This window comes from Pristis pectinata, chromosome 10, assembly GCF_009764475.1.
Source record: "Pristis pectinata isolate sPriPec2 chromosome 10, sPriPec2.1.pri, whole genome shotgun sequence".
NCBI classification, from domain to species: Eukaryota; Metazoa; Chordata; class Chondrichthyes; order Rhinopristiformes; family Pristidae; genus Pristis; species Pristis pectinata.
In genome coordinates this window covers 15,664,112-15,690,052 of record NC_067414.1, presented here as the reverse complement: position 1 = coordinate 15,690,052, position 25,941 = coordinate 15,664,112, and the positions used below count along the sequence as shown (strand labels likewise).

Here is a 25,941-nt window from a genome sequence, read left to right as displayed (position 1 = left end):
TATTAGAACAATTCCAGTGTTCAGAATGGAGATTAACAAGGCCTCTAGTTCTAGTACTAAGTAGCCATGAAGTGAGTACGAGTTTAGTGTTTTTTCATAATTTATGGAATGGAATGTTAGCAATAAAAATGTATTTACAATTGTCATCTTGCAGTTCTTGAACTTGCCGATGCTATCACATACATCTTAGCATGTTTGACCACCCCAGCATGTACAACAGGCACTTTAAAGAAAAAAATCACATCAGCCCATTTTTACCAAAATAATTCAATAGGTAGGGAACATATATATAATATATAATAGGTAGGGTAGGTATTCAACGACATAGGTGGGGAAAGGAATGAGGTCCTGAAAAGAGACTATGGAGAATTAGGAAGGAAGTTGAGAAGCAGGACCTCAAAGGTAGTAATTTCCGGACTACTGCCTGTGCTAAGCGACAGTGGGTATAGGAACAGAATGAGGAGGAGGTTAAATGCGTGGTAGAGGGATTGGAGTAAGGAGCAGTGATTCAGTTTTCTGGATTATTGGGGCCTCTTTTCTACTGGCGGGGAGGTTTGCTAAGGCTACTGGGGAGAGTTTAAACTAGAATTATTGGGGGTGGGATCGGTACTGGAGAGACTGGGGATGAGGCGTTTGGCTCTCAAATAGAGGAAGCTAGGAGTAAGTACCATAGGCAGGTGATAGAGAAGGGACGTGTTCAGACAGGCTTGAGATATGTCTATTTTAACACAAGGAGTGTTGTGAACAAGACGGATGAGCTTAGAGCTTGGATCGATACTTGAAGCTTTGATGTGGTGGCCATTACGGAGACTTGGATGGCTCCGGGGCTGGAATGGTTGATTCAAGTGCCAGGTTTTAGATGTTTCAGGAAGGACAGGGAGGGAGGCAAGAGAGGTGGGGGAGTGGCACTGTGATCAGAGATAGTGTCACGGCTGCGGAAAAGGTGGACGTTGCAGAGGGATTGTCCACGGAGTCTCTGTGGGTGGAGGTCAGGAACAGGAAGGGGCCTGAAAAGCTTGAGCATGTAGCTATTAGAAAAGAGGTGGTGCTGAAACTTTTGGAAAGCATCAAGTTAGATAAGTCACCGGGACCGGATGAGATGTACCCCAGGTTGCTGTGGGAGGCGAGGGAGGAGATTGCAGAGCCTCTGACAATGATCTTTGCGTCATCGATGGAGGCGGGAGAGGTTCTGGAAGATTGGAGGGTTGCGGTTGTTGTTCCCTTATTCAAGAAGGGGAGTAGGGATAGCCCATGGAGTTATAGACCAGTGAGTCTTACCCCAGTGGTTGGTAAGCTGATGGGGAAGATCCTGAGAGGCAGGATTTATGAACATTTGGAGAAGTATGATTAGGAATAGTCAGCATGGCTTTGTCAAGGGCAGGTCCTGTCTTATGAGACTGATTGAATTTTTTGAGGATGTGACTAAGCACATCGGTGAAGGGAGAGTAGTAGATGTAGTGTATATGGATTTCAGCAAGGCGTTTGATAAGGTACCCCATGCGAGGCTTATGGAGAAGGTGAGGAGAAATGGGATCTAAGGGGACATTGCAGTGTGGATCCAGAACTGGTTGACCCACAGAAGGCAAAGAGTGGTTGTTGAAGGGTCGTATTCTGAGTGGAGGTCAGTGACCAGTGGTGTACCTCAGGGATCTGTACTGGGACCCTTACTCTTTGTGATTTTTATAAACGACCTGGATGAAGAAGTAGAGGGGTGGGTTAGTAAGTTTGCGGATGACACGAAGGTTGGGTGTGTTGTAGTTTGGAGTGCTGTCAGAGGTTACAGAGGGACATAGATAGGATGCAGATTTGGGCTGAGAAGTGGCAGATGCAGTTTAACCCAGATAAGTGTGAAGTGGTTCATTTTGGTAGGTCAAGTATGTTGGCAGAATAGTCTTAATGGTAGGACTCTTGGCAGTGTGGAAGATCAGAGGGATCTTGGGGTCCAAGTCCATAGGATGCTCAAAGCAGCTGCGCAGGTTGACTCTGTGGTTAAGGCATATGGTGTATTGTCCTTCATCAATCGGGGAATTGAATTTAGGAGCCATGAGTTATTGTTGCAGCTATATAGCTCCCTGGTCAGATCCTACTTGGAGTATTGTGCTCAGTTCTGGTCGCCACACTACAGGAAGGATGTGGAAGCCAGAGAAAGGGTGCAGAGGAGATCTACAAGGATGCTGCCTGGAATGCAGAGCATGCCTTATGAAAACAGGTTGAGGGATCTCAGCCTTTTCTCCTTGGAGAGATGGAGGATGAGGGGGAACCTGATAAGAGATATGAGGTATTGATAGGGTAGATAGTCAGAGGCTTTTCCCCAGGGCTGAATTGGTGGCCACAAGAGGACATAGGTTTAAGGTGCTGGGGAGTAGATATAGAGATGTCAGGGGTAAGTTTTTTTTTTACTCAGAGTGGTGAGTGGAATGGGCTGCCAGAAACTGGTGGAAGCGGATACCATAGGGTCTTTCAAAAGACTGTTAGATAGGTACATGGAGCTGAGTATGATAAGAGGGCTATGGGTAAGCCTAGTAATTTCTAGGGTAGGGACATGTTTGGCAAAGCTTTGTAGTCCAAAGGGCCTGAATTGTGCTGTAATTTTCCTGTTTCTAAATCCAACGTAATTTGTGCTGCCAGCTCAGGCTACAATGACCTTTGCAATGCAAATTGCTTCTTGACCTCAAATGTCCAGATGTTAGAAGGTCCAGCAGCACCCACAGTATTACTCAAGATAGGGCATTTTCACTGCAGATTTATTAGAAGGAAGCACTGCAGTTATATGTAAGATTGGTGAAGCTGCAATAGCTTTAAGAATTTGGGTAAAGATTTAATAGAACCGTTCAAAGCTCAACATTTTGTAAATTAAATCCACGAGTTAGTAACCAGACAGCACAGAATGAAGGTAATTGGCTAAAGAATCAGAGGAGTTTTTGGGGAGAGCTTTTAGAAATGCTTTTGCAAAAGGAATGGAATACACATTGAACCACAAAAATTTAGACTTGTGGAGAAAAGACATTCTTGTAGAATTAATTAGAAAGCAATTTGAAAATGCTGGCACAGACAAGGGCTGAACAGCCACCTACAAGGCTTTAAGATTCTATTAGTTTTAAAGGTTGCAGTTGCAAAAGTTGTAGGTGGGAGAGAAATGGAATTCATGCAATGGCTTCTTTGATTAATACTTACATACAGAGTTAAGATGTCACCCTAACACAGCTGCAGACTATTTGAATAGTAAAAATCTAGGAATCAGGAAGGGTCCATGTAAATTAATGTATATACAAAATGTAATAAGTCTTGTAAAATATTAGCCATTATAAACAAAGTAACACAGATGAAGATGCATACATTTCTGGGGACTATAATTCAGACAATATTACACCCCTATTAAGTGCAGCATATTCATAAAAATATTACAAGGTCTTAATTAAAAAAGAATGCACATACCCCCAGCTATTAAAATCACAAGTATGATTTTAAAGAGTTTCAAAACTGAAGTAATGTGAAGGAGTACAGAATCAACTCAGAGCTAGCCCACCCAAGATAGTTGATAGGAAACACAAGTCAAGGGCTGGTATAAATGTTTAAGCTTCCATATAAAGAAGATACTTAATTGGAAATCCACTGGTGTAGGGATATCTGCACATTATTATCAAACAGTGAAAATCTAGGAAGATCAGGAACAAACTTGGTTGATGCACCCACTCCTAGAAACTAAATTTTTAAAAGACCTATCTCCCACTCACCACCAGGGCACTAAGTTACACCTAAAGTACTGTGGAGCCCCATTTCCACAGCAAATTTGAAGTCAGAAGAGGAAGAGATGAGCCCAAAGTATTCAACATGCTTGATATGTCCATAATGAAGTGTGTATTGGAAGTCCCTTGGGCAGCCTGGAATGACCTATAGGAGGACAGCTTGAAGAGTCAATCCTCATTTAATTGTGACCCTTGTTCCATATGTTGGCTAATTACCACAGCAACTGATGCAGCTGCAGTGTTAGTGATGTTAAGTCTCTTCAAATACATCCAACACTGAAGGAGCATTCACTGGAGATTCCAGGAACTGAATTCACACGTCAGATACAAATACAAAAAACCAGCAGCACAAAATGCCACATGTTGTCCATTTGCTACCTGCAGTCAAAAGTTTAAGCATGGAACCCAATCTTCCTTTATATGGAGACTTAAACACAGTTGATGTATACCTGAAGCAGTCTTTGCAAATTGCATGAAATGCATTGAAATGAATTGATCATGCAAGGTACTGCATTGACTTTCAACTTGATGCTGTCCTCTGATAGGCCCTCTGTCAACTGTGGTCAACTCCAATGCAAGAACTGGTTCAAGCAATCTTTGCTCAATGACCAAGATAATGAAGAAAATCTAAAGCAACACTGTTTCTAAATTCAGCACATAATTTAACTGATCTGCTAGTATAAATATAGTTCAAGTTACTCTAGATCATAGCATACAAAACAATCTCACTTCTTTGGATTTGAAGTCCTAAAACTTTAACATGTAATCATCAAGTTCTCAACCTTCCAATCTTGAGAATTGTTGTCTGGACCTGAAATAAATGCATCTTTCAAAGCTGAATGTAAAATCAGTAAGTAAAGAAGCAGTTTACAAAGATTTGCTTTTTTCCCCCACTTTATTTCAGATGACAAGCTCTCGCACTAGATTTTAAACAAGCTGGTGAATGCTGGCAAATTATTTCTCCCACAGAACTATACCACACGCTCCCAAGACAGTATAAATATGGTTTATCTAACATTAATACAACATTGCATCAAATTACATAATTAAATGATCAAGTATCCAAGTATTAACTTATGCAATCAAAAGGCATACAAAATATTACAGACATCATAGCCTGCATAGTTTAAGCAGAAACTCAAAAATTATGCTTCTGACAAGTTGGTAAATTTCCAATATTACATCAAGAAAGATTACAAGTTTTGGAAAGTTACTGTACAATATGAATTTAGCTACAACAAAGCATTTCTACCTTTAAAAAAAATTACTCCGTATGTAATGGGCAAACCCCAGTGTACATTTTCTGCACAAGACAAAAAGGCAACATACTAATATTAGATAGCCCCCCTGCCAAATCCTCCTCTTAGGCTCTCCCTATAGATCAATTGTGGAGTGCCAGTAATGCTTCATTTGGAAAACTAAACCCGTGTGTGCTTCTATACACTATGAGCATTGTAATGCGCAGTCTAGTGAACCAAAATGTCCTTTTGGACACTGTGACAGAGGGACAGATTTGAATTAATGGTACGTCTCATGATTCTCAACAAAAATGCATTTTAAGCCTTTTTGAAAATACAATATACATTAGAAGAGGGCATCCAAATGTATTGTTTTGACTTTAGTTAACAATAATTTCTTTAAAAAGTAATCTAGGTATATGTTGTGCAGCAACTAGATCTAGTGCGACTGTGGGAGGACATGTAAACAGTGTTGAAATGTATAGTGAGCAGCCAGCAGTTAAATCTTTTGACGCTAGCGTGCAGGACACTCAACTGAAGGAGCTGTGCACAAGATTCATGTAGCATTGACCAATTCAGGCAAACTTTCAATGAGATATCAAAAAGCTGACAGTTGTTTAGCAATGCACAAAATGACTCAAGACAGGAAGCAGGGTGGGGGTGGGAAGGGAGGAACTGCTTAAGAGGTTCCAGCTTTTTACACACAGACATGTGGAACACTAAAGAAAACATGGCAGCAATTTGTTGCTTAATTTAGCCATTCTACATCTTCGCATCTGTAAACAGCAACGGTGCACATGCTGTACTTCACAGCTGTTAAGACAATTAATGTGGACAAGAGTTTATACTTTGATACCAATTGTGGAGGGACCCTTTTTCTAGTTCAGAAACATACAGCAGCAACTTTTTAGCTCACAAAAAGTGGATCTGAAGGCAAGAATCTCAGGGTTTAAAACAAAACACCACCTTCATCTTTCAACTCCGAAGGAAGCACCAGTTGACATTACAAAGCACATCTAAAAATTTTACGTTCTTCTGCTGAATTAGCCAAGCTGGCCATCTCCAATGCCTTCAAATGAATTAAGTGATCAATCCTCCGATATTATTGGATGCAGCAGTTATTCCGATGACCATTGGAATCCTTGAAGCGCAGACGCATTTTGGGACGGTATTTCTCCAAGTACAGGAGCTGCTTACTATTAAAGGCCCCACGTCGTTTCCTATAAAATAAAACAAGGTTTAAAACTGCTCTCATGCAAGCTGCAGTTTTCTACCATTCAATAAATTGCCTGAAGCAGAATCCTTCAATCATTTATCCGCATTCCCAATACTAATATCAACCATTGCATTTGGTTACTTGTATTTTAATGGTCCCTTCAGGTTCAAAAGAAACTATATTAAACACTGGCAGACAATTCTGCCTAATACTAATATGAAGTGGATAGTTAATTGATGCACACTATGTGGGATGACTGCCAATTCAAATGCTATGTTCCATGAATATGGTTTCTTTCAAGATGGAACAGTCATGTAATGGTCATAATTTTGATGCTAATGCTTAAATCTACTCAACTATTTGGAAAGGGGATAGGGGGATACTGCATCTAATGTCACTACTGAAGCAATGTTTTACAACCAGGAGGTATTTGAGGCTTCAAAGGTAAATGGCACAGCAAGGAGGGGAGTGGAAGGTTACATTGGTAAGACGAGAAGTAAAATGAGCAAGAGGTAAGTGGGGAACTTGTGGTTCAAGTTCTTTGTATGTTGCAAGGAAAGTAATAGAAAAACATTTATAGAAAAACAAACAGGCACACCTCAAGGATGTGTGCTTAGCCCACTGCCCTACTCTTTCTACACTCATGACTGTGGGGCAAGGCACAGCTCAAACACCACCTATAAGTTTGCTGATGACACCACTGTTGGCAGAATTTCAGGTAGCAACGAGGTGGTGTACAGGAGTGAGGTAGATCAGCTGGTCGAATGGTGTTGCAACAACCTCACACTCAACATCAGCAAGACCAAGTAATTGATTGTAGATGTTAGGAAGGGGAAGTTGGGAGAACACACCAGTCCTCATTGAGGGGTCAGTGGTGGAAAGGGTGAGCAGCTTCAAGTTCCTGGGTGCCAACATCTCAGAGGATCTATCTTGGGCTCAACACATTGATGCAATCACGAAGGCGGCATGTCAGTGGCTCTACTTTGTTAGGAGTTTTAGGTAGATTTGGTATGTTACTGAAGACTGTTGCAAATTTCTACAGATGTATTTTGACTGGTTGCATCACAGCCTGGTATGGAGGCTCCAATGGACAGGATTGAAAGAGACTACAGAGGGTTGTAGACTCAGCCAGTTCCATCACAGGCACAACCCTCCCCGCCATTGAGGTCATCTTCAAAAGGCAGTGCCTCAAGGCGGCAGCATCCATCATTAACAACCCTCACCATCCGGAACACACCCTCTGCATTACTACCATCAGGGAGGTGGTACAGGAGCCTGAAGGCCTGCACTCAACATTTTAGGAAGAGCTCCTTCCCATCCACCATCAGATTTCTGAATGGTCCATGAACACTACCTAGTTATTTCCCTATTGCACTTTTTTTGTAGTTTATAGTAATTTTTATGTCTTGTACTGTACTGCTGCCACAAATCAGCAAATTTCTTGACATCTCAGTGATAAACCTGATTCTGTTAAATGCCAGGACAAGCTTCCCCCTCTCTAAGGAATCTTTAGCATAAGCTAATTTACTAAGAAATATCTGAAATTAGTTGAAAATAAATGGGCTGCTGCACATTAAAAGCAATGTTTGTGAAGTCAGGTTTCCAAATTAATTTGCTAAAAACAATTTTGCTTAAAGGGCACGAAAAAAATTGCTTTCAAGTATGCCGTGGTGAAATAGAGATAACTGAATGCATAGAACATTCCAATTCTTTAACACAAAAAGATCAGTTTCATGTCTTTTGCTAAACGTCGAGCTCCTAGACATTAACAATTGAAGTTAACTCTTTGGAACAGTTCTTTTGAGTTTTTTTTTTGAGCATAAACTTCATATCAGCACACCCTGTGATTTTGCAGAATACAAACTTCACTTACTGTCGAATGAACTGAACTGCATCTTCGTACTTCATTCCACATTCAATAAGCGCCAAGGCCACCAGAACTGGAGCTCTGTTTAAAAACATTTGTTTCATTCATTTCAGAACACTTCACTACTTAAAAACTAGTATCATGCTTCCAAACCTGTCTGTTACAAGCCCAGTGACTTATTCTCTACAAACCAGTGTTCTAACAATACCCCTACGGGGTAATGCTCACTTTTAATTGTTGACATAGCTCATGCTCCACTAATTGGTTTAATTTTTGTGCCTCTCTCAGGAAAAGAGACCTGCCTCAGTATCCTACTCTTACTGCTGCCTTTAAATTCAACATACACAATTCTTGTAGCCCCAAGTCTAAAGGCACCTGACAATGCCTTGATAGAAGACACTGGAAGGTAATGTGATCAAACCAAATTTAAGTAAATAAATTTTAATTTAATAATTTGAGGTGTATGCCAAAGATTTCTGTTAGGATATCCTACTTAGTCCAATGCCAACAAAACATGTTAACAACCTCTGGTCTAATGCTTCATTTGGTTCTTGTTCCATCATCCTTCCTGACTCGGCTAATAATCACTACTTCTGCTCCATGGATCATCACCCTCAGCACATTGCAGGAAATCTCAGACACTGCTCCAGTTATGGCCACATCCCGGATACTGTCAGGATTCCAGTCAGAACCCTTGTTCTCCTCTGATAGAATGAAATCAAATTTCTGTCCAGGTAAAACCAGGCCACATCACTCCTCCCCAATCACTGAACTTTAAATGACATTGTGAACACCGCCATCAAACGTCTCATGATTAGTTTGCCTGCCTTAGATTTGATTTTGATATATTGCTTGCACTATGTTTAAGAATGTTGTAAATCACATCCATTTGCATCTCAGCCTCCAGCTAATCTTCAGCAACACTCAACATGCAGGATTCAAAATCTTACCTCTCAGTATTGCTGGATATAAAACTCTTCTATAGCTACAGTGCATCTCAACTTGACCTTGGAAGAAAACTTCTATAAACTTTCTCACCGATTGTAGCTCAGCAATCAATCCTTTACTCCAATAATTTATTTTGCCCTTCCTCTCAGGAACAGGCATTTCCTACCTTGAATACTCTACACAAACTGAGAATATAGCCATGATTCAAGGGCAATGTTTTAAAGTTCAGAACGCAGGAATAATACGCACCGTCCAAGTCCTGCCACGCAATGGACAGCAACACAACAGCCAGGCTCCTCACGGAACTTAACTCTCAAAAGGCTAAGCCAATCATCGACAATCTGATTGGAAGGTGGAGCACCATCATCAAACGGCCAGTCCTGTTAAAAAGACAGTTCCTATTGTGTTTTTATAAGCCAATTTACTAGTTTAGGTCAACACAACCATTACCCACATATGACAACTTGAGCCAAAGCTTTTGCTAATGGAACTTGTATTTTGGCACCCATCACGCATCTATTAGGCAGAAACCAAGGCTACTTGCAAAATAAATTGTCTGCTGCCATAACCTTAGGGTTAAGAATCCAGTGGGAAGTTTAAAACCAAGTTAGGCCAGGTGTACAATTTAAATCCAGGTAGGAATTGGTCTTAAGCTGCCTTAACTTATATTAGATAGAACAGGAATCCATCAATCTGATGTAGAATTGTGCAAACATTTGAGGCAATCAGGAAAATAACCAATTATACTGATAATTCACTCTACTCAGGGCAGCCAAAGCTGGCCGCACTAAACGTAGGATTTTACGTAGCTGGGGCATGTACTAAATCATTAGCACAACATACTAGATCAGTATTGTCTATTTTGCAATTGAGTTATCGATTTAAAACCAAAATCCGTTTTACTCACCAAAAACTGAATGCCTTCTTTTTCAACTGGAGATGTATCATAAGTTGCTTCACATACTCTAACAACTGTGGTAACACTGTATTTCTTCAATTCCTGAAAAATCATTTAGTATGATAAAAGACCTGTCACAGAGTTGAAAGCAACCAGCACACAATGTATTGCTTATATCCAAAATTTTATTAATAGCACATGCTAGATGTTGGGTTATTCCAAGTCAAAAATTTAAGCCCTCAATGTGTTTCCTGAACTTTCCATTTATTTTCAGATCGCAGTATCTGCTGCTCAATGAGCACTTGGTCCAAAGTGCAAGTGCTCCACAATACAAATGCAGAACTAAATAATATGAAGACTGCATCTCTCATGGCTTTCTAATTTACCAAGGACGTGTTTTGAAAAACACAAAACAACAGGTTTCTGACAAGGGGTTGAGTGGGGTGAAGACCTCCACCAAATTTCTTCCAGAATTTTCTCAGTGTCAATTAGTAAACTGAATCAGAGAGCCATGGGGCAACCTAAAACTACAAAGCTTAGACACAAGTCACATAGCATTAAAAAAATAAAATCGATTTATATCACTACTGATGGGCTCGGGTTAGTGAAGCCATCAATTCCTCAACTGACTTTAACAGTCAACTGCTTCAGTGCCCTAATCACCCAACATTCAGCAAGATGATGCAACCATCCAGGAGCAGTATCCTGTAGCTGAATAACGTTCAACTTCCAAGAGAACCACTGCACGTGCCCATAGTTAGTTGGGGACCTTGCGGGGCAAATAATTTCATCAGGCAAAATTGAGATAAAAGAAAATCAGGAGAAACCCCAAGAGCATGTACATGGATGGAGGTGGTGTCAATGGTCCGATGGCCTGAGCTGATTGCATTTCAAAATTTTACCGCATGGGTAAAAGCACATTTCTATACAGAAACTCAAGACAAGGAAACACTTCTGATATAGTTACCAGAACGGAAACACCAGGAAGTGGGTTGTTCCAAGGAGTAGAAAACTATCAGAATACTAAATATTAAATACTTAAATCCTTCAAAATAGATTCTCACCTCTATGAACTTATTTAAGGTTGCATTGGTGGGATTGTGTGTGATCAGGAATCTCATGTTTTTGTAGGTAATTTCCACAGGTGCTGGGCGATTCATTCGAGCCATTTTCTTATAAAAATGCACAAATCTTAAAAAGTGAAAAAACTATTCGGCAAAAAAGCTGAAAATAAAAGGTTCAGTTTTGTCAAATTCCACTGCCAATGGAGTGCTTACACTTTTGAAGGCTTTTGATGAAGCTCTTGACAAGCAGCAAATCTTCAATCCAGTAATACTGTGACCAACAAAAAAACAGCCCACTTGGTTACCCCATCCAGATACAGTCTCCGATGAATCTTCCTCTATTACTCCCAGTTGCTGGTAATCTGCTCTTGAGGGGGTTTATTAAGTGGAATAGCAGTAGACTTCTACAGTTCACTTGTCTGCATAGACGTCGTGCTGTGCCTGGCAGTAGTCTCCACTGCCCTTCAGAAACTCCATAAATGTGTGACCTAGAACACCACAGAACTGCTGCAATAAAAAAAAGAAATATTAAATAGAACATTTTCGGAGACTTGTACATTTTTCTTTTCCTAAATGAAGTGAAAATTGCTTGGCAAAATTATAATCCAAATCCTCAAAAATATACACCCAACTTGTAGCTAAATAAAGGCATTAGTTTGTAACTACAAATATAAACACCAGTGTTTATAAGACACTGATCTGACCACCATCCAAAGGTGTCAAGGCTGTGGCTAACATAATTAAATGTCATATCCAGAAAATTGAAAATGATAAGTTCAGTATCAGAAATACCATTTGAAAGCCAATCAATTCACCCAAAATATCTAGAGTTGGCAAAAACAATTTGTTAAAACGAGTTTTACTTGCTTCTCTACCAGCTTCAAAATTCATCACCTGTGACAGTCCCTTGCTTTCTAGCACACCAGAACTCTACAATTAAAGACTTTAAAATGCAAACCCATGAACCAGTCTACTTTAAACAAAAAAAAGGCTTTGTTTTCAATGTTCAGAAGTATTAACTTTGCAATTTGATATGGCGATTTGAATTCCATGCAAATGGCCAGTGAGAATGAACGAACGTGCACACACACACACACGCATATATACACAATAACAATGTTTGTTCCTCCGGCAACAAGATGTTGGAATGCAGTAGGCAGGCAGAAATCAATGGAATGCAACTCTGCGTACAAAGTCCTGTGTAATTTTTACATTGCCATTATGAAGTTCACTTCCAGTCTCATTCCCCTTCAATGTGAATCTCCAAAGCACATACTCCATTGAAGCAACAACTATATCTAGATTTCTAGAAGTTTTAAATCACTTAACACTAAAATTCCATGTAGAAGATGCACTTGACTTCAACAGTTCTCTATTTCAGTACTTCCCAGCTCTGTTAATGCAATAGAATACAAAGATTAGCACTGTTAAAGCAACACAAGGAAATTCATTCCAAATGGATAGCAACATAGTGTTCAGTTAGATTGCATCACATCTAGTTATATCTGGTTGCATCACCTCAAGACTCCTTGAAGCCTTGCTGAAAGATCTCATAACAATGTACAGCAAAACAAGTACCTTACATGAAACTGAGCACTTTGAAAGAGTTAATTTATAATATGAAATTATCAAATGGAAGCAATGGACAACTATTACATTTAAATTATGTCGTGCCCCTAAATGTACTTAGCACTCACTGAATGGTGTGCGAACATTTACATCTACCCAAGAGATGAGCACAGCTGCAGCATACTCCAAGTAATCTTGTCCAGCACACAAACAGCACTATTAAGAAAGTCACGTTTTGTATGACAACTAGATAAACCATATAGGTTAGTGAGTCAACTTGCCACTAAATTGCCCCTTGTGTGTAGGGAGAATCAGGGGTTGGGGGGGGGGGGGGGGTGGTATCAGTGGGAATATAGGGAAAATAAAACAATTAATGTAGCATCAGTGGATGCTTGATGACATGTGCAGACTCAGTTGGCCAAAGGGCCTGTGTTCCCATGTCCTATGGCTACAGCCTTTAATATAATCCTCTAACAAAATGAGGACTTGAGCAATGGGTACTTCTGCTAAAGGTCAATGCAATCATGCAAATCAGTGACCCTTGAAGATAAAAGACTTTGCTCCTGCAGACGATAGAAAGCTACTGTGCTGCCTTAGACAAGTGAATAGCCCCCCTGACCCAAGTTAGAAGTTGGTGATTCACATCCCACTCCAGATACCAAGAATAAAATCAAAGTGAAGACCCCCACCATCATTCTGAGTTCCACACTACCACAGAACCCATTTTTGTACGACAGGAAAAGGAGGCCTTCCACAGCATCCAATGGCACCATCTGGAGAGTCAGCACCCTGACCAACACATCTTCCCAAATGAAAATAACCTACTTTTCTTCCGATTGTGGGAACACACACAAAGTTGCTGCTGTTTTGTTTGCATTACATTAGCAAGTACAAAGTACTTCACAGCCTACGATGCATTCTGAAACGGAGCATAAAACTAGTTACTTTGGCCATATACAGCCAATACGTAAATAATGCAGCAAATCAGATCAAATAGGATTAAAAGTTTAAGCATAAATCAAAATATTAATTTAAATATAACAGCCCAAAGGAGAAAGTAGACAAGGACAAATGATTGAACATAACTTGAAGAAATAGAAAAAGAAATGGAAGGCAGCTTGAGGGAAGAACATGTATTGGTATTGGTTTATTATTGTCACTTGTACCGAGGTACAGTGAAAAGCTTGTCTTACATACTGATCGTACAAGTCAATTCATTACACGGTGCAGTTACATTGAGTTAGTACGGAGTGCATTGAGGTAGTACAGGTAAAGAAAATAACAGTAAAGTGTCACAACTACAGAGAAAGTGCAGTGCAATAAGATGCAAGGTCACAACAAGATAGATCATGAAGTCATAGTCCATCTCATTGTATAAGGGAACCATTCAATAATCTTATCACAGTGGGGTAGAAGCTGTCCTTACGTCTGGTGGTACATGCCCTCAGGCTCCTGTATCTACTACCCGATGGAAGAGGAGAGAAGAGAGAATGCCCCAGGTGGGTGGGGTCTTTGATTATGCTGGCTGCTACACCAAGACAACGAGAGGTAAAGACAGAGTCCAAGGAGGGGAGGCTGGTGTCCGTGATGCACTGGGCTGTGTCCACAACTCTCTGCAGTTTCTTGGGGTCCTGGGCAGAGCAGTTGCCATACCAAGCCGTGACACATCCAGATAGGATGCTTTCTCTGGTGCATTGGTAAAAGCTGGTGAGAGTCAAAGGTGACAAACCAAATTTCTTTAGCCTCCTGAGGAAGTAGAGGCGCTGGTGAGCTTTCTTGACCATGTTGTCTCCAAGCAAAAGTAATGACTTTCATACAAGTGAAATGACTATGACCAGCCCACAAGGCTCAAATACAAGTCCTAAATGGCTCAAAGCTTCTATTTTGAATATTGTGGGAGAGTAGATTAGTCTTGAGATTTGCGTCATTGAGACATTACGCTAGGAAGGACCAGTAGACTGTAGTAAACATTCAAGCACTGACAAAAGAATTGAATCAGGTGTAAACTAGAGTATCTTGGTGATTTAGAAGTCAGAAATTTGCCTAAATACAATACTAATTGTTACTTAGTCAAAGTAACATTCTAATAAGATTAAATTTAAGCTTTACTTGTGGGGATTTTAGGAAAAATCTTGGGCACCTATGTTACTGGATAAAGGACAAAAAAAAACAAAATTTGGACTTCCAAGAACATTGAGAAGCATCCAGTTTTCACTTCAGATCAGATCCAAGTTGCTACCTACAAGTTTTAAAACATACACTGGTTTCTCTTTTTTTGAACTCAAGGGCAAGAAGCATTGGCCATTCATTGGAATCAAATCTAAGAGATGATTACAACTTTTTTTAAAAAAATCAAAGTGAGATTAAATCTCAATTTGCTCACTGGTGGGATAGACAAAAAAATCAACATACACAGCAGCTAAATGAAGCCCAACTCACAGGTTGAGGTGATTGTTAATTTACCAGTAATTAAATGTTTAAGCTGTGATGGCAATCTTTTCCAGTCTGTTAAACAGCAGATTGTTCAGTACATCCCAATTACCACGGTGCATCCACTTTGAGTTGAGTAACAAACTCTGATCAGCGTTGCAACCCATCCAATGAAACATCGATTAACAACTGGAAGAAATAACTAGCATGGTAGCAGAGCTGCTGTATCACAGCTCCAACGACTTAACATTCAAATCCTGATCTTTGCACATTCTCCCTGACCACACAGGTTCCTCCATATGTTCTACTTTCCTTCCACATACCAAAGATTTATAGGGTGGTATACCACTGTAAATTGTCCCTATTATGTATCTGAGAGGTAGAATATTAGGGTGGGGGGAGCAAGTGTAGGAAATGCGGGGAGAATAAAAATGGGATCAGTATAAATGAGCTTGATGGTTGCTGCATATTCATTGGGCTTGTTTCCATGCTAGAAGACTCTGATCTCTGACAATGCAATAAATCCCCATGGCTGGCTGAACATAGTTAACATGCTAAGGATTGGTTGCATGCCACAATAACAAATCTATAACCAGATGGAAGTGTTGATCAGGGAAAGTGCAGATAAACAGATTTGGAGCAAAAGTGCACTGTAGACAAAGGACACCAAATAAATACACAAGTTACAGGGTTTTAGCAAGGACAGAAGGGTAATGAAGTAACATCAGTGGGATGCAAATACCCAGCTTCATTCAAACAAGTCATGCCTGACAATGGTCAGTTAAAATTGAAAATCAAAATACAGCAGAGGATAGAAATCTGAAATAAAATCAGTAAATGCTATAAACACAAGTCTGGCAGCATCTGTGAAAAGAGAAACACAGTTATGTTTCAGGCTGAAGCTCTTAAACATCAGAATCTTTTGAGTGTTCACAGCATTCACTGTTTATATTTGGTAAAATGGAACTGATGAATAGCACTTTGACCCTTGGCTTTGTTTGAGAGACATTAAGAGGGGATGTGGTGGATGATGGGAGCATGGAAAATCTTGGTGTAGAACTGCAGTTTAAGAACAACCAAGTAATCAAGTGGTCAAACCAAGTGCTGCAAAAAGAAAAAAAAACAGCAAATGTCAGCAATGCAGTACATCCTCTGCAGACAGAAGTGGTCAATTACCATGGCTGCAGTCTGAAGTGTATACAGAATGTACTGCAGTTAGTTATATAGGCGCTGATGACAGTGCATCTCAAATTTCGGCCTGAAATACAAAAACAAGGATGCTAGAGATCATAAGATCTCCACATTCAAGTTTGCTTGGTTTCTGGTCCTGCAATTCTTTGAAGTTAAAATCCTCACGTTCAAGCCCTTTCCCAAACCTAATCTGGTCAAGCTCCAGAACTTGCTGAAAGGTGCACCTTCATTCTATTCCCAGTATCTCACCATGCCTTCAGCTGAACAGCTCTCCAACTCTGCCCAATTCCAGTAAATCCTTACACCTACATCTAAGCTACAGTCATTATCACCCTTGAAGTTCATCTGAAATTTTATTCAAATCCTGAAAAAAAATGGGATATTTCATTGCAATCGGTATAGTACATAAATACAATATCTTGGGCTTTTGGGATTCAAACAGCTAAAAACAAAGCCTACAAGGAGGAATAATCAATGATTCCCTCTATAGTGGCAGACTATATTTGTATTTCTTTTATTACACTCACCTGTGTGCCGGAAGTGAAAATCATGTGTACACTTCTACAACCATGCTAAGCAGATCTGGTGACAGAACAGTCAGCCACTTGTGTTTGAACTCCGGCAACTCAATTTTAAGCATAGCTCCAACTCAAGGTCAACATGAATCAAAACTAATGAATCATCACCAAGCAGATTAGTGTCAGTGCACTAGGTTTTTTATTGAAAACCCCAAATTGTTCTCGCAGCACAAGTTTTTCTTTTAGAGGGCAACTCCACCCAAATCCTGTTCACATGTAAATGATCTTTCGTAGAAGCACTCAAAATCAAGCATGCAAATCCACCTTTCTATAGTCACGATTAACATCAAGTCACTTTGCGTCACTCGTTGTTTGAAACCACCAAAGCTCAAACATAACTTTAATGAATAAATATTTCTTGGAAGCTGTGCGTCACAGGGGAATTCAAAAGGCAGGTCATGGCCGAAGATCTGATGTACAGTCTAACTAGTTTGGCAGAGCAATGCAAAAGATACAATCACCAGCCCTCAGTAAAAGCAATCATCTACTGGCTTCCCTGATGAGGAGAAATGTGCACGAGACACTTGGAACAATCCTAATTAAAACTCTTGCTATCTCTAGCCTAGTGGTATTTTTGGGGTTACCTTCAGTCCACCCAATCCAAACTGTTCCTCAAAGGATGTCTTCACTAACTTCAAAGCAGTCAGGAAAAATGAGCTGCTAATTTAATAATAGCTCCTATCAATTACCTGTGTTTTTAAAAAGGATTAATTTAGTCCCAGGATGTAGTCATCACTGGCAATGTCTGCATTCTTAATTGTCTCCAAACTGAGGAGTCAGTGGCAATGGTGGGTCTGGGACCACACAAGTTTTGAACTGAATATGGACAAAGGCCTCCTTATAGGGTATTAGTGAACCAGATTGGTTTTCACAATAATCCGATCATCTCATGGTTACCGTTACTAATACTATCTCTAATTCCACATTTATTTAATCACTTGGATTTAAATTCTCTAGCTACTGTATTGGGATTCAAATTCATGTCTCTGCCACAGAGAGCTTCGAACTCTGGCAGCTGGTCCATTCACTTAATCAATGTACTTCTGCACCCCGTGCTCGTAAATTCATATCAACCTTATGGATTAGCAGCCTCTGTGACAGGATTGATACCATCAGCAAGTACAAATTTTTAATATTCAACAACAATGGATAACAATGACAAAACAACTTAACTGTCAGGGGCTTGGAAGCTAATTGGAGCACTAGAAAAACTAAGTACTGGGCTCAGAATCATTGGGATGTTCCTAATTTAGACAGCACTTCCAGTAGTTTCAGAACTAATTCCTTTCCACCAATCCTTACAAATTATGTATGATGTTTACACAATGGATAATGCTAGCACCAAACCTTTCCATCACTCTGGAAACGATCGTCTGTACTTTCCTAGTCCCAATAGCTGAATAACAACTGCTTTCACCAACAGAATAACTGCACAACAATGTCACAAACTATCTAATTGCATTTTAGATATTCTCAATTTGACAAACCTAGCAATTGAGATTGAAAGCATTTTCTTATCCCAGATTTTCTTTTTGAAAATTTTGCACAATGCATCATTGCAGTAAACTGCAAAATGTTTTCGAACTGGAGAACAATGGTGGCTCTGATGCAGTGTCCAGCACCACAGTAGTTTTAAACAGATTAAAACATCCATGTCCAAGATTTATGGTGTACTCAATTTCTGTTCAGAAAACAATGCTCCACTGATGCAGGATCAAAAGAATATATAATTAAAATTTAAACAGATGGAACAATTCAGATCAGTGGGAAGTTATGAATTGTCACCTGTGACAGTGATTAACCTTTACAACTCCACAGCTGCAGATTCCATTGTATGTAATTTTTGTTATTCCATAATTTGGAAATGAATTATAGAATTGTTACAGCACACACAGTGGATAAGCAAAGCTGCTTTCACAAAATATTACTCTCCCCCATAAAGTTAATTCCTAAATAACCCAAGGAATTTAGACACTTTTTGTACTGATGTTGGTTGATTATTCAGGTTTTTTTAAAAAAAAACTAACCTTAAAAGGAATTGTTCTTTCACAATCTCTCCTTCATACATGACAGTCGTGGCTCAGAAAATTACAAGGGAACTCCACTGCCATAAAGCAGGATGGTAAGGCAGCCAACACACCAAGATTCCAGCGCAACAGGTGCATGGACTCAAGGGCATATTTAATCATCTTACAGAATTCAAGAGATGTTAAAACTGTCAAATACACTCATTTGACATCACATACTGGGACAGCAACATATACTATTGCAGTTCATCAAATTAAACTGCATTGCGATACTACTCAGAACCATCCATTTTAAACTAAACTAGAGAGGGGTCAATACTGAAACCTTCACTCAAGCAGCTTAAGGTGGGGACTTGCACTAACTGCACACACAATCTCACGGCCGCCATGCGATTTTACATGTTGCACCGAGTCCGAAACCCGCCAGCGATTTTTTCTCAGAAACAATGAGCCCACTGCCGGCATAACCGGCACAAAAGAAAACCCTCTGGCTAAACTTCCGATGGAAACCGGCTGCAGAGAACGAACATGCACCTACAAGGAGTCTCTCACGACCCGGGGACACGCCAGGAACGCTTTACACCCAGGGAAGTGCATCGTGATGCGTCGCCGCTGCTGTATATTGCAGGAAACGTGGCAGCCAAGGCGGCGGGCACGGCAAGATCCCAGCACTGCGCCGAACGAGCAGAGGGGACGGGCACGACCGCCGCTGACCCGCCCAGGGAGGCACGGCCGATATCGAAAACCTGCACTGCAGGCGCACGGCAAGACTCCAGAGGCGGCAGGCGGACCACCCGGACGAGTCAGCACGTCGCCGACATCGCCGGGGGGGGGGGGGGGGAAAGAAGAGGGAGAAAGGGGAAAGCACCGGTTCTCGGCCGTGAGATCTTCCTCCACCGACCGTGGAATAGGGAGGAAGGGAGGGGGAAGGAGTGACTGAGGAGGGCCCGGGGACGGCCGGCTTCAGCCAGCCGGCCACGATACGAGGGCGGAGGAGCCATTTTAGCGGCGGCCGGGAGTGCGCGGAGGAACATCCCCCCCACTCCCCAGGAATGGGGGGGGGGGGGGAATTAAACGCCCAACAAGCCCGCCCACCCCAACACACACACACACACGTGGACTCGGGGCCGACGTGGACTCGGGGCCGGCGCGCACCCCGTCCTCCCACCACCCAAGCCAGGGCTTGGCTCAGCCCCCGACCCGGGCGGTTGGCGGTCACGCACCCTCTCTTTCCCCCTCCCCCCATATTAAGGGACGGCCGTTACCGGCGCGCACACCCACCACCCCCCTCCCGCCGCGCTCGCTCCGACATGCGCGCGCAGCGAGCGAGGGACGGCGCGCGCCACCCCCCTCCCCCCGGACACGCGCGCGCGCGCCCCCGGCCCCCGCCCGCCCGCCGCTCACTTACAGGGATGTGCTTACTCATTGAAGTACGAGTCTCGCTCAGGCGCTCCGCTCGGCTCCACGCTGCCCAGACTGGCCTTTATATTTAATCCCTCTGGTTGTTCAGCCTTTTTTTTATCCCCCGGCGTTCCTCCTCTCGCCCGGTTTTCTTTCTTCCTTCCTTCGTCTTTTGTTTTAAATTTCTCTCGTCTTCTAGTTCTTTCCCCCCACCCCCTTTTCCGTAGCGAACCTCCGTCCCGGGTTCCCGCGTCAGCCTCCACCCCCGCCTGCAGCCCGCCTTTTTATAACCTCCGCGGCGGCTGACGCTGCTGCTACGTCACCCTGCTGGGCTGTCCGCCAATCAGAGAGAGAGAGAGAGAGCGGGGCGGGGGGGGACGCAGAGACCAGCCGGCCCGAGCCGGTTAGCGCGAGTTAGCCTGGCCCGGGTTGGGACGGCCCGCCCGGGATCTCTGGTGTCGTGGGAGGGAACGGTGTGGGTGCAGCGCTGATCAGTCATGCTGTGCAATGCTTTTTTTCCCCCCCTTCCCCCTTACTTAATCGTGCGCACGAGAAGAATATGAAAAAGAATGAGAATGCAAAATAAATGTAGAATTACGTGTGCTTCGGTGCAAAATTTATTATCTGCAAATGTCACTTTCATATTTCTGGTGTGGTCACGAGTGCTTCTAATGTTATAAATAAATGTCCTCATATTTTGGAATTGCAAGATGGAAAATACACTTAAAGAGTCGTGTCTCCTAGCCTTCCCCCACCCCCTCCAAACCCAGATCGTACGTGAACATGTAAGCAAAAGTGTGCATGACAAATAGTGTGCTTCCAAGACAATTAGCAGAGAATGCTGTCGGATCACGATTTGTTCGAGTTGGCTGGGAGACTGGGGAAGATAACATTTAACCCTACGCAGTTAACATAAAAAGAAATGACAGAGGAAAATCTGAAGTCCACTAGAAACACACAAGTTATGATGACCGATGAAACTTAGTGAAAATGAAAGTCAGGGTTTAAATGAATTTGCAGTTTCCATTGGAAATCTGTGAACACATTGAAGCAGGTGGTTGGGGGGAGGCATTTTGTTAACGTCTGCTTTGCAAAATTAGTTATCATGATAAAGAGATCTATCACCAAGCATGCTATTTTTATAACGAGCTGAGGAAAATATTTTACAAAAAAGAATGTTGCTTAACATAATCGAAAGGTCAACAGTTTCTAAAGAATATTCAGATTAAATAAAACATAACGTATGAGAGACATCAGTGAATCAAACCAGTGCTTCATAATACATGCTCAGTTTAACCCAATACAAATCTCAGAATGGAAACTTGCAGGGTTAGTGTCTACCTGAATAATATAATGAAAAACCAAGAAAACTTTTAAAAAAGTTACATATTTTTCAATTACAGTTTATGATTATACTTTTACTTAAATAATAGTATACTCAATACCAATTACAAATATATATTTCAACTATTTGTAATTAAAATTAATCATTATTTTATAACTTTTGTAAGAACATTGTAGATGGGAATGATAATAGGACCATGTTGTAGCTACAAAAGCAATGCTGGAATTCCAAAGCAAAAACAGAAAGTGTTCAAATTGCTCAGAAGATTAAGTAAGAAGAATGCAATTAACATGTCAAGGTCAATGACCTTTCACCATTTCTGAGAGTTAAAATGGTGACTTTCTTCTGGCCTACTGAGTATTTCCAGCACTTTCTGTTCTTAGACAAAGTCCACTCTGTGTTCCTTCTTCTGTTCATTACATGATGCAATAACAATGAAATTGTGAACTAATCCTCGCAATCGATCTTTTTAAATTAGGGGACAATTGATTCAGACAGGTAAGGAAATACCCAAGGGTGGAGAACTTTCAAAACCACAGCTTCAAAGTCACCTGTTGCTCCCAAGCATGTTAGACCCACCACATGCATGTATCAACTTTCTTATATCCTAGAATATCCTCTCACATTAATAATAGCTCCTCTATATTAGGTCCTCAAAGAAAACCAGCAACAAGCAGAGATTATGGAACTTTAGAACATAAGAAAATATAAGAAATAGGAGGAAGACCTCTTGAGCCCATTCTACTACTATCTAACTTTAAAATGAATAGATGTACAGTATATATGGCTTATTGTTGCATGTTTCTACTGCATGTCTTGTCAAATATATTGCACTTATGCAAACTATCCATTCCCTAACCATAGTATTTCTCAATAAGTATAGTGCTAAAAATTACTAGGATGCCATAATTGAAACATTAGCTCCATGTACAAATTAAGACTACAATAGTTGCAGTAAGTACCTATTGGACATTTGTACTCCAGCCTCCTGACAAACTTGAGGAAAAAGTCTGCAATGAAAACAAATCCAACATCATTCTCCTAAAGCACACTATTTACATTGAAGGAGAAATTCACTTGTGAGGGCGATGAAAACGAGCCAGCAAGTGCAAATAGTCTTGAATAAATTCAGTAAGGAACACAGGAGAATTTTCTTTTCCCCAGTAGGGGAACACACCAACATACAGAATTTCCTTTATCCGAGGAATGGAATGCACCAACATATAGAATAGTTGAGATGAATAGCATAGATGCAGTTAAGGGAAAATTAAATAAGGACATGACAAAGGAAGAAATGGAAGGATCCCGTAATTGGATGAATTGCAGTCAGGAAGGGAGAGGTTCATATAGAGAAAAAGGTGAAATTATAAGTCAGTTGGACCAAGTTTTCATGATTTTCTTTGCATAATTGATCACTTTCATTTTGGACTGTGGAAAATTGTAGCTTTTGTGGGCCGAAGGGCTTGTACTATGCTGTAGTGTTCTATGTTCTGTCTGCTTGGTGGACAATATTGTTCCCAATGCATGAACAGATCCTTTTTTTTCAAATTAGAAATAAGTTCCCCCAAAAATGAGCAAAAAGGAAAGGAGAGAAAAATCATCCGCAGTTCTGCAGTGAAAATTAGGAACAAACCTGAGGCTGGAATTGGAAGGGCAAAGAAATCTTGAAGAGTTATAGAACTATGGGAGGCTACAGTGATAGTGAGAAGGGAGGCCATGGATAGCAAACAAGAAATAACAGCACTATAATAATGCACAATTTTGTATGCATTATAGATATACCAACCTTGACTCATTGGTAACACTTTCACCTCTGCTTCAGAAAGGTTGTGGATTCAAATCTCATTTCAGAGGCTTAACCCAGGCTGACACCTGAGGGTAGTACTAAAAGAAAGAAAGATAGATTTATTTATTTAGTTCTGTTTGCAATCGCAGGAATGATCCAAACCACCTTACATAATTAGAGACACAAGAGATTCTGCAGATGCTGGAATCTGGAGCAATACACACAAAATGCTGGAGGAACTCAGCAGGTCAGGCAGCATCCATGGAGGGAAATAAACAGTCGACGTTTCAGGCCGAGACCCTTCATCAGGACTGGAAAGGAAGAGGGCAGAAGACAGAATAAAAAGGTTGGGGCAGGGGGAGGGGCACAAGCTGAGAGCACGTGGCAGTGATATGTCTATCCACGGCCTCCTCTACTGTCACGTTGAGGCCAGATGCAGGCAGTGGGGCAACACCTCATATTCCACCGTGGTAGTCTTCAACCTGATGGTCTCACCATCGATTTCTCTAACCTCCGCCAACTCCTTCCCCTCTTTTCCCCCTTTTTCCCACCCCCTTTTTCTTCCCTCATTCCTGTGGCCCCCTCACCCCTTCTCTTTCCCCTCCCCTGCCCTCGTGACCTGCCCATCTATTCCCCACCTCCTTCCCTTTATTCCATGGTCTACTGCCCTCTCCTACCGGATTCCTCCTTCTTCAGCCCTTTGCCTCTTCTATCACTTCTCAGCCTTTCACACCACTCCCTTTCATCCCCCATCCCGCACCCACCTACTTTCCCCCCCTCACCTGGACTCACCTATCACCTGCCAGCATGTGCTCATCCCCCACCCTTGACCTTTTATTCTGACTTCTGCCCTCTTCCTTTCCAGTCCTGCTGAAGGGTCTCGACCCGAAACGTCGACTGTTTATTTCCCTCCATAGATGCTGCCTGACCTGCTGAGTTCCTCCAGCACTTTGTGTGTATTACATGATTAGACCTGCACATGACCGGCCAGTTATTAGTTGCCACGTTTAGGTGCTACTAAATTCAGCAGGACTTCTGTGGTCTTATGAGGATGGGTTGAGTGAGCTAGGGCTTTTCTCTTTGGAGAGAAGGAGGATGAGAGGGGACTTGATAGAGGTGTACAAGGTGATAAGAGGCAGAGATTGAGTGGACAGTCAGAGACTTTTTCCCATGGCGACAATGGCTAACATGAGGGGGCATAATTTTAAGGTGATTGGAGGAAGATATAAGGGGGATCGTCAGGGGTAAGTTTTTTTTACACAGAGAGTGGTGGGTGTGTGGAATGGACTGCCTGCAGAGGTTGTAGGGGTAGATACATTAGGGACATTTAAGAGACTCTTAGATAGACACATGAATGATAGAGAAATGGGGAGCTATGTGGGAGGGAAGGATTAGATAGATCTTAGAGCAGGATAAAATGTTGGCACAACATTGTGGGCTGAAGGGCCTGTACTGTGCTGTAATGTTCTATGTTCTGTAATGTTCTGTGGTTAGTTCCCTTTTCCAGGGATTTGAGCACTTAATCCAGGTGGACATCCCAGTCTGTACTTGGGGAGATTGAGGTACTGTCTTTCAGATCATACATTAGACCAGGGGTCACAAGATGCTGGAATCTGGAGCAACAACAAACAATCTACTGGAGGAACTCAGCGGGTCCAGCAGCATCTGTGAGGGGAAAGGAATTATCCACGTTTTGGGTCGACATCAGGAGGGCGGGCTGGGGTTGAAGAGGGGGTGGTTGTCTCTGTTTTCTGAAGTGGATGCAAAATATCCCCTGGCATTATTTTGAAAAGCAGGCGAGATCTACCCGGCCAATACCCATCCTCCGACAGCACTAGGACAGATCATCACCTCATTTCCGTTTATGGAGGCTTGCTGTGCAACTGGCTGCCATGCTTTCTGTATCCCAAATAACCACTACTCGTCAGAGGACGCCTCAATGGCTGTGAGGGCTTTGGGAGACGCCAAAGTTATGAAAGACGCTATATAAACGAAAGTATGAAACAGTGGGAGAGCACATTTAAACACTACTTTGCGAAGAGGAATGCGAGCCAGAATATGTTGGGCCATAATGCAATCACAAAGTAATCATGAACAGGTAGTGTGATGTGAATGACTCACCGCAATATTTGGATGCAATGTACTGTCGGTGTTGACGTGTTCAGTGCGTGATCCTGAGTCACCGCTTAATTGGCCAGAAACGCGATCGCTCGAGTTCAAAAGACGTTGTTTCACTCACCCAGATCGGATGCAATAAATTGGCCGGTGTTTGGAAGTCTGTTCCCTTCCCTGGCCGAAAGCTGCAGAGGACGAGGAAGGGAACATGGACAGGAGAACAAACTGTCACGGCTGCGCGCAGTTTGAGGTCAACTTCGGAAGTGTGGCAATTAATATTTCTTTAACTTCCAGCTGTAAATCAGAAACATGACTGAGACCGTCGACAATATTGTTGAACGGGTGATGTAAAAGGGCAGGGCCGTGATCATTTAACAACGAGCAGCTCTCCTTTGAGTTGGAGGAAGAGGAACTGGGTGTTTCTCTGAACGTTTGGTTAACCTTGGTGGGGGGAAAAGGAACAATGGGAAAACGAAAAAGGAATGCAAGGAATTTGTGGAATGAGTCACTGGTCTGTGCTCC

At 41.8% G+C, this 25,941-nt stretch overlaps 1 protein-coding gene across 4 annotated transcripts; it reads right to left on the bottom strand.

Annotated features, from left to right (window-relative positions):
- Positions 1 to 4,622: 4,622 nt before the first annotated feature.
- On the bottom strand, positions 4,623 to 25,675 carry ptp4a1 (protein tyrosine phosphatase 4A1). Of its 4 annotated transcripts, none has more exons than XM_052024270.1 (7): positions 25,426 to 25,675; positions 23,305 to 23,402; positions 10,978 to 11,484; positions 9,923 to 10,015; positions 9,265 to 9,395; positions 8,074 to 8,148; positions 4,623 to 6,204 (listed from the first exon to the last, which is right to left on the bottom strand). In XM_052024270.1, the coding sequence occupies exons 3-7, from the start codon at positions 11,080 to 11,082 to the stop codon at positions 6,087 to 6,089; spliced, it is 522 nt and encodes a 173-aa protein (XP_051880230.1). In that variant the 5' UTR covers positions 11,083 to 11,484; positions 23,305 to 23,402; positions 25,426 to 25,675; the 3' UTR covers positions 4,623 to 6,086. The 4 variants fall into 4 exon arrangements, with proteins under 4 accessions (XP_051880230.1, XP_051880231.1, XP_051880228.1 ...); XM_052024271.1 differs by having other exon boundaries at positions 25,544 to 25,561; XM_052024268.1 differs by lacking the exons at positions 23,305 to 23,402; positions 25,426 to 25,675 and adding an exon at positions 20,181 to 20,456.
- Between the last annotated feature and the right edge of the window lie 266 nt (positions 25,676 to 25,941).